Source organism: Teleopsis dalmanni, unplaced genomic scaffold, assembly GCF_002237135.1.
Source record: "Teleopsis dalmanni isolate 2A unplaced genomic scaffold, ASM223713v2 unscaffolded_contig_0502, whole genome shotgun sequence".
Lineage (NCBI taxonomy): Eukaryota > Metazoa > Arthropoda > Insecta > Diptera > Diopsidae > Teleopsis > Teleopsis dalmanni.
In genome coordinates, this window is record NW_024031884.1 from 1 (window position 1) to 13,331 (window position 13,331).

The 13,331-nt window shown below is 31.6% G+C and overlaps 1 protein-coding gene across 1 annotated transcript; it reads left to right on the plus strand.

Moving 5' to 3' along the window:
- Positions 1–9,906: 9,906 nt before the first annotated feature.
- On the plus strand, positions 9,907–13,323 carry LOC119663509 (the record flags this gene model as incomplete). The annotated part of the gene is made up of 1 exon (XM_038073115.1): positions 9,907–13,323. A coding segment is annotated over exon 1 (3,417 nt), but the record flags the coding sequence as incomplete, so codon positions are not given.
- Between the last annotated feature and the right edge of the window lie 8 nt (positions 13,324–13,331).

Here is a 13,331-nt window from a genome sequence, read left to right on the forward strand (position 1 = left end):
CAAATTTTCCTTTGATTTGTATATCCCTCCTACAGCCACCGTATATAAGCGTGAACACGTTTATATCCTTTCCCAGTAGCAAATATAAGCGTGAACACGTTCATATCCTGCTATTAAAACCTAATATAAAGCGTGAACACGTTTTATCCCTCCTATAGCCACCGTACATAAGCGTGAACACGTTTATATCCTTTCCAGTAGCAAATATAAGCGTGAACACGTTCATATCCTGCTATTAAAACCTAATATAAAGCGTGAACACGTTTTAGATCCTTTCCTACTTACTAAGCCATATATATATATATAGGCGTGAACACGTCTATAGATAATAACGTCTATAACCCATAAACTTTTCTTCCACAACAGGTATAATAATTTTTATACATATCAAATATAAATGAATAAACATTGTTAGTTTTAAGACAACTTAATAATAAATAAATATTGAAATCAAACACCGTCTTTATCCTTTAAAAATTTATTGTAACGACCCAGGACCAACCCCTGAGTATTACCCCGGCAAACAGAGCGACGAGAAATTGTCGTTACAATTGGCGCCCGAGCAGGGACAGGATAGACGTCCTGTCCCTTCCATACAGTCAGTATGAAGTGGATATCTGCAATAAAAAAATTGGTTAATTTTTTAGTGTTTTTATTAAAAGTAAATAACTTACCATAAACCCACCCCCGCATGAATTAACCTAAGATTACATCGAAAATTCAAGGAATATAAAATATATTTAAACAAATAAATAATACACTCACCATATTTTTTTATTATTTATATTAATAATTTTAATATTTTTAATATTTTTAATATTTATTTTAATTTAATTAATATAAATATTAAGCAATGACGCTGAGTTTAAATGTTGATAGCACATTTAAAAGCAAAACAAACAAAACAAGAAATGTCAAGAGCTTTTGTGCAAAGAACTTTGTGCAGAAATTGATGCGCGAATTATATGTTTAATTAAAACACATGTTTGTCTTTTTATTTAAAATATTTAATATTTTTTAAGACATGGTTTTACAGAATGAATCTTAAGACTAACTTATAACTAACAACTTTGCTTATATTTATAGTGAGGATTCGAAGTATCGAATCCTGATAAGACAATTCGTTGTTTGGTTAGGCCGAACAACTATAATAATATTTTTAGTTACAATGTTTACAATGGTATGTAATTATAATATAATATAATGAGAACATTTTATTGTTTGGTTAGGCTGAACAGCGATAACAATATTTTTTGTTACAATGTTTAGTTAAAGATAATAGAATATAATAAAATATAATGTAGATCTTTAGTTGTTTGATTAGGTCAAACAACGATAATAAAATATTTAGTAGGATGCAATTAAAATATTTCGTTGTTTGATTAGGTCAAACAACGATAATAAAATATTTAGTACAGGGATAAGATAAGAGAATGTAACTCGCGCTCATATTAACTACAGCGAAAGCGCAAAACAGCAACTACGTCAAAATGCAAACAAGCTGTAAACTAAGCTTTGCGCTACGTTACAGTTTGGTCTGATGGGTATATAAAAAGACTCATTTACTTAGAAAAGGGGAGTTAGTGATCGACACTTGAAGTCATCGGAGTTAGTGATCGACTAGCCAAGTGAATCATTCGGAGACATTACCAGAGCACTGATGTACATGGAGCTAACTATAAAGAAGCACCCTCCTTATTTTTTTTTTTAAATATATAAGCGTGAACTACAAGGATTGCAACCAAATCCTTGCATAAGCGTAAACACGTTTAATCCTTTCTCCAGTAAAATAATAAGCGTGAACACGTTTATAATTTGCTACCAAATCCTTCCATAAGCGTAAACACGTTTATCCCTTGTCACTAAAATTTATATAGGCGTGTACACGCCTATACATTAACATTGATTACCCTTTTACAACAGGTGTAGAAGAAAGAAAATCAACAGAAAACTACAGAAAACATCAAAGAATAATACGCTGGCATCGAAGAAAGAAAATTTATATCAATATCTAAATCAATATCCTGTAATAGGATAGCATATAGATAAAATAGAAACATAGAATAATTAAGACATTTTTAAATTTAAGTAAATACATTAATAAAGAAAAATTAAAAAAGAAAAAAAAACAAAACTTAAAAACACTGTCTTCTAATATTTATAAATTTTATTGCAACGACCCAGGACCAACCCCTGAGTATTACCCCGGCAAAAAAAGGCACGAAAATTGTCGTTACAACTTCAATGGTCTATCTGATTTTCAGTAACAGCATTTGAGGAGGTCCATGTAAGTTTGTACTTATATTTATGTGGAAATAATTTTCCGGCAATTTTTAGTTCGTTTGTGCCACAGAATTCTATAAGTCGCTGTCTATTATCGTTCATCTCACCGATACCGTTTTTGCCCATTATATATTCAAAGCTAGGTCGTTATCCACTTTGGCGTTGAAGTCGCGCATATCTACTAACAGGTCTTGCTTGAGGGTGTTATCTATAGCATTATTAAGTAAGTCCTGAAAGGAGTCTCTTATTTCGTTATCTGCAGCCTTAGCAGCGGTCGTTAGATTACATTTATGGCATTTGAAGCGTAAAAGCATAATGCGTTCGTTAATACATTTACAGTCTATGACAGCTTTTCCGATTTTTGAATTGACTAAAATACCAACGCCATATTGATGTACATCACTTTCGTTTGGTATGACAGACCAGTATAGTTCATGTCCTTTTGTAGTTCGGATACTTCCTTACTTCACATAAGCCCATAAAAGAGAGCTTATAACTTTCAATGTTAACTGGCTTGCGCTAGTTTTCCTGATCTATAGAAGGTCTTCACTTCCGTATTCCAAATCGTATTCCTTTAGTGTAGCGAGGGTTCGTCAACAGTTGTTCCGGCCAATTTATTTTCCGTGTAGACATTCTGGGGATAAGAAAGTTTTCAGGTACAAAAGGTTATCTTCCTATCGCATCCTAGATGCTGGGGTTGCCACCAGAGCCAACAGGGTGGCTAAATTATCTATATAGATAGAAAATTTTAATTAGGCGAGAAACACCCCGTTACGGAGGGTTTTCACAGAAAAATACGTACATTTATACATATTACTAATATTAAAAAAAACAAAAGTGTCAACTTAACTTATAGAAGATACAATATAAAAGAATATTTACCATATATAGAATATAAAACAATCCTGAAGTGCAATCTTAGCTTGGACGAGGTTCATTAAATAACCATGCTATTGTAGTGCCCATGACCTACATTAATATCATATGTGACAAGCCGCTGTTCATTCAGACAAAATAAATGTGTCATAAATTATAATATGCACTTTTGTCGGTTTGACGCTTTGACTTTGATCATATTACTTAAAAGAAATATTTTGACTCATGCTGTTACAAATATGCATTTGTAACATAAGACATGATAAGCATGTATGGTCATTGCACTATTCCGACCTAAATTCTAGAAAGTACATTAACTCTTTAAAACAATATATGACGTATTATTGTAATGCGTTAGAAGAGTATTTGTTTATAAAATATATGTAATAAAATAATTAATGTAATTTATGGGAGTAACCAATGCATTGATTGGTTACTCAAATCAATCAGAAGTAAATAATAATTGTTTAGTAAATAAGCTAGAATAAGTATTAATACCCATAATTTTTATAATAAAGAGAGATTCAATTTAACTTAAGACAAGGTTACGTCTTTTATTTGAATCGTGTTCTATGCGGCATTTAGATGCTGAAAGAACAATAAGCGGCTGAAGAGCTTAGTAATACTCTTCTCTATACCGATAGGTCGTTTCCACTTACACTGGTCGATAAGTGATCCTTGAATCCTTTCAGGACTCAGACATTATTTGGTGATATTAATTGAGAACACTCTATCTAACAATCCTGCTATTATATCTTGACGATCCTAACATCCTGCAACCATTACATGGCGAAGCATTAAGATCATCACCATAACATTACAATTACACATTTTATAACCATAACATGGCGATCCTGCCCCCGACGGATCAAATCTTCTAAAGCAGTTTAATAGCAAAAAGCCTGCCCAAATCTTCTAAAGCAGTTTAATAATCATCTTCTAATTCTACAATTATAGTTATTTTAAAATAACGAATGGAAAGTTATAATTGTTTTGTTTGTGGTAAATGTTTCCACACAAAAAAATGCTTAATAAGCATTTGAATACACACCAGTACATTATCGATTATGCAAACGATTTAATTTTTAAATTTTTAAAAAAAAAAAAAAAAATAAATAAAACTGGAAAGGTCACAACTGGAGATTGATGACACATTTGAAAAAATTGTGAAAACTCTGCAACAAGCAATTTTAAACAATCCAGAAGCGGGTCCAAAACCCATAACGTTAGAAGAATATCGTAGAAAAAATCCTGGTGGAAGAACCAAGGAAATAATAGTAGAAGAACATAATAGACCACAAAAGAAAAGATGTGGCCGAAAGAGAAGGTTAATAAATGAAAAAGGAGAATTAAAAAAATTAATAAAAATTGCAGAAGGCAAAAATAAAGCTACTTTGCAACAACAGCTGCACGAGTTAACTCATAATGGGTGGCACTCAAACCAAAGAGGAGGTAATAAACAACAATAATGCAGCAGTAACAACAATCAATACTGACAGCACTAGCACTATTATATATTTAACATTCATTATACTAGTTATATTATTATTGAATAAAATACATTCTCATTTTAAGAATTATATAAAAAAGCAAGCATTAAGAAATATTAATGTATAATGCTATATATATGTATTATAAAAACAAAAAAAATTTTTAATAAATAAATAAAAACTTGTATAAAAATAATGTATTGTAGAAGCGATATTTTAATAATAAAAAACATAGAAACAACTGCTATAATATTGATAGCAATAATTATAACAATAATAATATTATTATATGTATTAATAAAAATATTTAAATTTAGATAAATTTTTAAATGAATTTGACAGATTTAAAATATATATTATCTAATCTAAAGAAAAATTCGAAAAGAACTTATACTGATAAATATATTAGGATAACTAAGAATTATATAAAACAAATTTGGTTAGAAATAGAAGAAAATACTGACATAAAACAGTTACAATTAGTAAGAACGAAGTTTGACACAATAGTAGAGGAAATAAATAAATATTTAAAAAACAAACCAGAGCAGATTAGCGAGAGTACAATATCAAAACTTGATAAAATGGCTAATTTTGACATGTTAACAGCTTCAAAAATAATTTCTGAATTTAATGGAAATATAAAAAGTTTATCTAGCTTTACCGGTACTTTGCAATTCTACTCAGATTCGTTGAAGGATGAAGTAGAGAGAAGTCTGATGCAAAATGCATACAAAAACTTTAACTATAAATCAAACAACCAGGGATATAGATCAAGAAATGACAAAAGTCATGGAAACAATGACTCAACGAGGTTTGCAAACAAGTACAGCAATCAACGAAGCAACTACAATAGTCAAACAAGAAATTTCAATAATTTTCAACAAAAAAACGGGAACACCCCCAGTCACAATACCCCGGGGAACGTAAACTCAAATATCAACAGGAACATTCGAAAGTATTAAATTTTACTTCGGCAAAAAACATTTTTAACTGTATAACAATAAGAACTTTAATTAGCAATAAGTTTATTACTTTACTAATAGATACGGGCGCCGAAATATCAATATTAAAGAGAGATTCATTAGAAAATAAAAATTTAAAAATAGATACTACGAAAAATTGCAAATTAAATGGCATTTGTAATAGTAGAATATCTACAGAAGGATTATTAAAAACAAAATTATTTTTTAGATGAGAAAAGTATGTCTCATGAATTCAATATCGTTAAACCCAATATCAATCTGCCAACTGACGGCATATTAGGTAGAGATTTCTTATTAAAGCATAACTGCAAGATAGATTATGAAACATGTACATTAACGATGCCTTATCAGGAAGATGAAATAATCTTACCTATAAATATAAATACAAAAAATTTGGCATATATAACACTGCCCCCTAGAGCAGAAGTAGTTCAACCTATAAAATTAGATATAAATGAAGATAGTATAATTTGTGGTAAAGAGATAATGAAAGGAGTATTTATAGCTAATTCCGTAATACCAGGAATAGGTATAAAACACATTCGAATATTAAATACAAGAGAAACACCAGTAGTCATAAAAAATACAAAAATAGAAATAAAAAAATTAGAAGATTATAACATATTAAATTATAACAGAGCGTCCCTATACGCTAATAGATTTGATAGAATAAAGAAGTTATTGAAACTCCCATGTTTAGATCAAAAAGCAGAAAATTCGATATTAAACATTTGTGAAGACTTCCAGGAAATATTTCATTTAGAAGGAGAAACTCTAACAATTAATAATTTTTATGAGCAGCATATATCAACTACAGATAAAACACCAGTTTACATAAAAAATTACAGAACTCCGAATACGCAATTACATGAAGTGAATAAACAGATAGATAAATTACTAGAAGAAGACATAGTAAAACCGTCAACAAGTCCTTATAATTCACCAATCTTATTAGTTCCGAAAAAAAATAAAGATGGACAAGAGAAATGGAGACTAGTAATAAATTTCAGACAACTTAATAAAAAAGTAGTAGATGATAAATTTCCACTAACTCGTTTAGAAGACGTTCTAGCTAAATTAGGCAAAGCGAAATATTTTTCTACACTTGATATGACTAGTAGTTTTCGTCAGATTCCACTTAATAATAAATTGAAACACTTAACAGCGTTCTCAACCAATACAGGTCATTTTCATTTTAAAAGATTACCTTTGGCTTAAAAATTTCAACAAATAGTTTTCAAAGAATGCTAACTTTAGCATTAACTGGTTTGGATTCGTCAGCATTTCTATATGTAGATGACATAATAATATTCGGTTCAAATTTAAAAAATCACAATGAAAATCTAATAAAAGTATTTAGTAGACTACAAGAACATAATCTTAAATTAAACCCTGAAAAATGTAATTTTTTACAACCAGAAGTTGTATATCTTGAACATTTAATAACAGCGCAAGGTGTATGCATTGATCCAAGCAAACATGAAGTGATCCGAAATTACCCGAAACCTAGAAATTCTGATGAAGTTCGAAGATTTGTTGCCATGTGCAATTATTATCGAAGGTTTATACAAGATTTTGCTGAAATAGCTAGACCTCTCAATAACTTACTAAAGAAGAATCAAATATTCTGCTGGTCGGAAGACTGTGATAAATCTTTTGAAAGTTTAAGAACAAAGTTAATTTCACCACCAATCTTAAGCTACCCAGATTTCTCGAAAAATTTTATATTAACGACAGATGCCTCTAATTATGCATTAGGAGCAGTTTTGTCACAAGGAGAAATAGGAAATGATAAACCAATAGCTTATGCTAGTAAAACTCTAAACAAGCATGAAATAAACAAGCCTGTAATAGAGAAAGAACTTCTTGCAATTCATTGGGGAATTAATTATTTCAGACCATACTTATATGGACGAAATTTTACGGTATATACTGATCACAGACCACTAGTTAGTCTTTTTACACACAAGAACCCATCTTCAAAACTGACAAGGATTAGGATAGATTTAATGGATTACAATTTCAACATTATATTTAAACAAGGGAAAATGAATACGAATGCAGATGCACTATCTAGGATTCAATTAGATTCAAAGCAACTAATTGAAATGATACCCAAAAATATAAATGTATGTATTAACTAGAACAATGAGCAAAAATATTAAAGCACATAAAGAAGAAAGTAAAAAGCAAACCTTGAATGCTAACATGTGGGACGCGACATCAATAACAGATGTAAGATTTGTAAAGAAACTTAAATTTAAAAAGGTAAACCATTCTGCAGATGGAAAAGAAGAAAAAGCACTTGAACACAAGAATAAAAAGTTCAATAGAAATAGTGCAAAATATATTAAAGGTGGAAAAGCACTTGAACATAAAAATAAAAAGTTCAATGAAAAAAGTGCAATGAATATTATAGCAGCAAATAAAATAGTTGTCGAATACAACGAGAAATCATTATCAGAGATAAAATTGATTCTGAAGAAGTTATTATTCAAAATGAACAACTTAAAAATTACAAATCTAGCGTTAGCAGAAAATGATGAAATATTAAATGAAATAAACTTGCAAGAACTGAAAGAAATATTTAATAAGCTGCAAAATGAATTAAAATTCAAAGAAAGTTTAGACATAATTATATATACACCACCGAAACGAATAGAAGATACAAAAGAAATGCTCAGATTAATAAAAGAATATCACAAATCTCTACATGGAGGACATTGTGGAATTAAGAGATGCATAAATAAATTAAAACAAAAATTTTTTTGGAAAAACATGAACAAAATGGTAAAAAATTTTGTCAACAACTGTGACACATGTGCAAGAGTTAAAATAATTAGGCACAAAAAAGAAGAATACTAAATTACCGAAACACCAAACACATCATTTGATGTAATAACAATAGACACTGTAGGCCCATTAATACCATCTAACAATTATAGATACATTTTAACACTTCAATGTGAATTAACAAAATTTGTAGAAGCGATCCCTTTAGAAACGAAAGACGCTGTCAATGCTGCGAAAGCAATTGTAGAAAAATTCATACTTAAGTACGGGTGTTTTAGAAAAATGAAAACTGACAAGGGCACAGAATTCACAAATGAACTTCTAAAAAACATTTGTAAATTGTTAAAGATAGAAAAAGTAACATCAACACCATTTCACCATGAGATATTAGGAACAGTTGAAAGAAACCACAGAGTTTTGAATGACTACTTGATGACCATGAAAACAATAAACAATTGGGACGAATTACTTCCTTACTACGTATACAGTTACAACTCGACTCCACACACAACAACAAAATACACTCCATTTAAATTAGTATATGGAAAATTATGTGCATTACCATGCGAAATTATTAAAAATAAACAAACGATATATGATATTGAAAATTATGCTAATGAATTAAAAATAAAATTAAAATTCTCTCAAGAAAAAGCAAAAGAACAATTAATTAATACTAAACATTTAACGAAAGAAAAGAAAAAAATGTTAATAAAGCAAATTTTAAAATAAATGATTTCGTATATGTCAAAAAAGGCAACAGAAAGAAATTAGATAACCCATATAAAGGCCCATATAAAATTGTATCACAACAAGGTACAAACAGTACACTATTAATGAATGAAAAACTTGTTGAACTGCACTGTTAAGTATTACATTAATAATTTATTTTGTCTTTTGCTGACCCATGCTAAAATGCATTTAACGTAATCGTAATACATTAATAAGTTATATTTTTGCTGATTAGTGTTTATTTTATAACTAGGGCTAGAACACATTTTAAGTAATTTATTATTCATTGTTTTGCTAAATATTTTATGTAATTTGCTTGCTATTAATTATTTATTGTTTTGCTGAATATTTTATGTGTCATTATAAGTAATATTTTTTGCTTGATATTAATTATTGTTTTAAATTGGGTCAGTAAATTATTGCACGTAATAAGTTTTAGTAAGTAATTATTATAAGAAAAATGTATATATAAATAAATCAATTCTTTTAATAAAGTGTATTCGATGATACAAACTTGAATAGAACTCATCTTCTTTTCATAAAATTACCAACGGGTTTATGTGATCGGTGGTATCTTCACGAATATAAAAAATATACAAATATACCGTCCAACAAGTTACATGTGCTTGGTGGAATTCCGGTATACAAATACAAATTGATAGAAAATTGAGGATAAAAGCATTCTCAACATATTTTGGTGACCCCGACGTGATTTTCCTATAAGGACAATAAATAGGAACAGTGTTATCATGGAGCATTTCGACACACTTATTGATCAACAACAAGCTATAGGAGCTGAGATCGAGAGGATAATCAGCAACTTCAAGAAGGATCCAGCCTCAAGGAAGACGAATCGCTATTATCAGGATAGAATTCTACGGTTAACTGAACAATGGTCAAGGTTAGAGAAGAACCACAACACGTTACTGTCTTGTAAAGCTATGGCTGAAGATACAGAAGACGAGTATTTCACCACGGGCTACTATGAAAAAATGACTGAATTGACAAACAAATACTTGGGTATTTTTAACAAGGCATTAATCGAAATGCAAGAGGTAGAAAATGCTCAGGAAAAGCCGCCAAGGCAACACAATCAAAATCCAATGCAGCTTCAACAAAATGAAGAATTATCAAGAGTGTTGCGTAATCAACGAGCACTCATAAATGTCATTGACAGATTCAGTCAAGAAATTGAAATGGCAAGCCAAGAATCTCAAAATGAAGTTTTTTATTCTTGCAAGCTTGCTTTGATAAAAGGTTATCACAAAGCATTTGATAACAACAATAAAAAAATATGGAATTCTACATCAGAAGAATTCATTGAAGGGTACTCCTGGGAATTGTATTATGAAATTAGTCAAAAACTCCAAGACATGGAGATTTGTTTGAAACTCAAGCTAAAATCATCCAATTCTCACTACCAGCACAATTCAACAATTCAGGCAGTTAAATTACCACAGTTAACAATTCCAACATTTGACGGAAATCAGCTGAAGTGGGTAGAGTTTCGAGACCTGTTTACACAACTTATAGACGAACAACCATTCAAACCTATCCAAAAGATGTTCTACTTAACAACTAACTTGATTGGTGACCCTAAAAACCTGATAAAGCATTTGCTAGCATCAGCTGAGAACTACATTACCGCATGGGAGATTCTGAAGGCTAGATACAATAATGGTAGATTATTAGTTACCGCATTGTTAAACAAATTATTTGCATTACCAGCAATGACAACTGAAACCGCTTCTGGCGTTAAAACATTGCATGACATTTCACAAGAGTGTTTATTGGGACTTAAGGCGCAGCACATTCCAGTCGAACATTGGGACGTCATAACTGTTCATATGACGTTGAAGAAGTTAGACAAGATCACACAAACAGCATTTGAGCAGTCATTATCAAACAATCGAGAGCTGATCACTATGAAGGAACTATTTCAATTTATTGAACAAAGGTTCCAAACGCTAGAAACAATAAATAATAGCGCATCAATCAAAAAATGGGTTAAGACAGTGGCTACAACTAACACTGCACCAGTTAAATGTCCAATATGCAAGAGAGATAATCATCCAATTCATCTATGCAAGCAGTTCCTGGATGACACCCCAGCTAAGAGGTTACATCTCATAAAATCATTGCAACGATGTTTCAATTGTCTAAAAAATGGTCACTTCACAAAAGACTGCACATCAGGCAGTTGCTTAAAATGCAGCAAGAAACACAACACCTTTCTGCATTTAGAAGGCACATTTAAAGCATCCATGATTGAGAAGGCATCCATATCAAAAAATCCTGCTTCTCTGTTCTCCAACAATCTCAACATCCAAAAAAATTATGTGGTATTAGGAACTGCACGTGTTGTCGTTAAAGGCAACAATGGAAGAGAAATTGAGTGCAGAGCATTATTGGATTCCGGCTCCCAAGTCACCCTGATAACCGATCAAATAATTAAGAAGTTAGGTGAAAACCCAAAAAAGACCTCAGCATGTATAGAAGGTGTGGGGCAAAAAAAACAAGATGCGCAACAACGAATCAATTTAGCTTTCTCGTCCAGAATTAACGGATTTAGCAGCCGAATAGAGGCTTATGTATTACCTAAGATTGTGTGTGACCAGCCGAGCATTCATATTGAAAGCTCAAGCTGGAAGATACCACAGAACATCAATCTGGCAGATCCGTCGTTCAATACCCCAAACAAAATCGATCTCCTACTTGGAGCCGAGTTTTCTCATCAACTATTGTCCATCGGCCAAATAAACCTTGGCAGAGGTCTCCCCATCCTACAGAATACATTGCTTGGGTGGCTTGTGGTGGGAAAAATATCTAACCAAAATTCAATTATTTCACCACAAGTTTGTGGAATATGCTCTGAAGATGAGCAAGATACGATGAAGGTTATCGAGCGGTTCTGGCAACTAGATGAACCAGAAAAGGCAAACAAAAATCTGTCTCCTTCCGAAGAGTTGTGCGAGTCTCATTTTGCAACTTATATGAAAAGGAGTCAAGACGGTCGATTCAGTGTCAGATTACCCTTCAAGCAAGATCCATCGTTGCTTGGTGAATCAAAACACATTGCCATTAACAGGTTTTTAGCGTTGGAAAGAAGACTCGATAAGGATGTAATACTCAAAACACAGTATGTACAGTTCATGAATGAATATGCTGATCTCGGACACATGGAAAGGGTTGACATCAACCAAGTTAATCCTCATTATGTCATCCCACATCATGGCGTTTTACGGCCCGATAGCAGCACCACGAAATTAAGAGTGGTATTTGATGCATCGTGCAAGACGAGTAGTGGACTATCGTTAAATGATACAATGTTTACTGGCCCTACAATTCAAGAGATATTGTTTGCGATTTTACTTCGATTCAGGTGCCTAAGATTTGTCTTTTGTTCTGACATTCAAAAAATGTACAGACAAAATATTATTCAGCCCGAAGATCAAAGATATCAATTAATAGTCTGGAGAAGCAATAATAACGAACCCTTACAATTTTATCGATTAAAAACAGTCACCTATGGAACACGATCAGCCTCATATCTGGCTACTAAATGCTTACAACAGTTGGCGAAATCTGAGTTGCAAAAATATCCACTAGGTGCAGCAGCACTAAGTAATGACTTCTACGTAGATGATTGCCTAAGTGAATCAAATAGTCTCCAAACTGCCAAAGATATACAAACTCAGTTAAAAGGTTTGTTGGAATCAGCAGGATTCAAGCTACGTAAATGGTGTGCCAACCATCCGTCACTTCTTCAAAATATTGCAAAAGAAGATCAAGAAGTTGATTTGGACTTTCAAAGTGACGACGCAACATCAATCAAAACATTAGGATTGACTTGGCAACCAAAAGAAGATCAATTTCGCATAAAATTAAAACTGGATCCATTAAAAATCATTACTAAAAGAACCATTACTTCGAACCTAGCCAAAATTTTCGACCCATTGGGGTTACTAGGTCCAGTACTCGTAACAGCAAAAATACTAATTCAGGACCTATGGCAACTACAATTAACATGGGACGAAGCAGTACCAGCCGAAATATACACTAGGTGGACTACCTTTTATGACGATCTACAAGTACTAGATCAATTTAAAATAGATCGTCATATATTCGGAAAACTGATGCCAGCACTTGAATCAATACAATTGCACGTATTTTG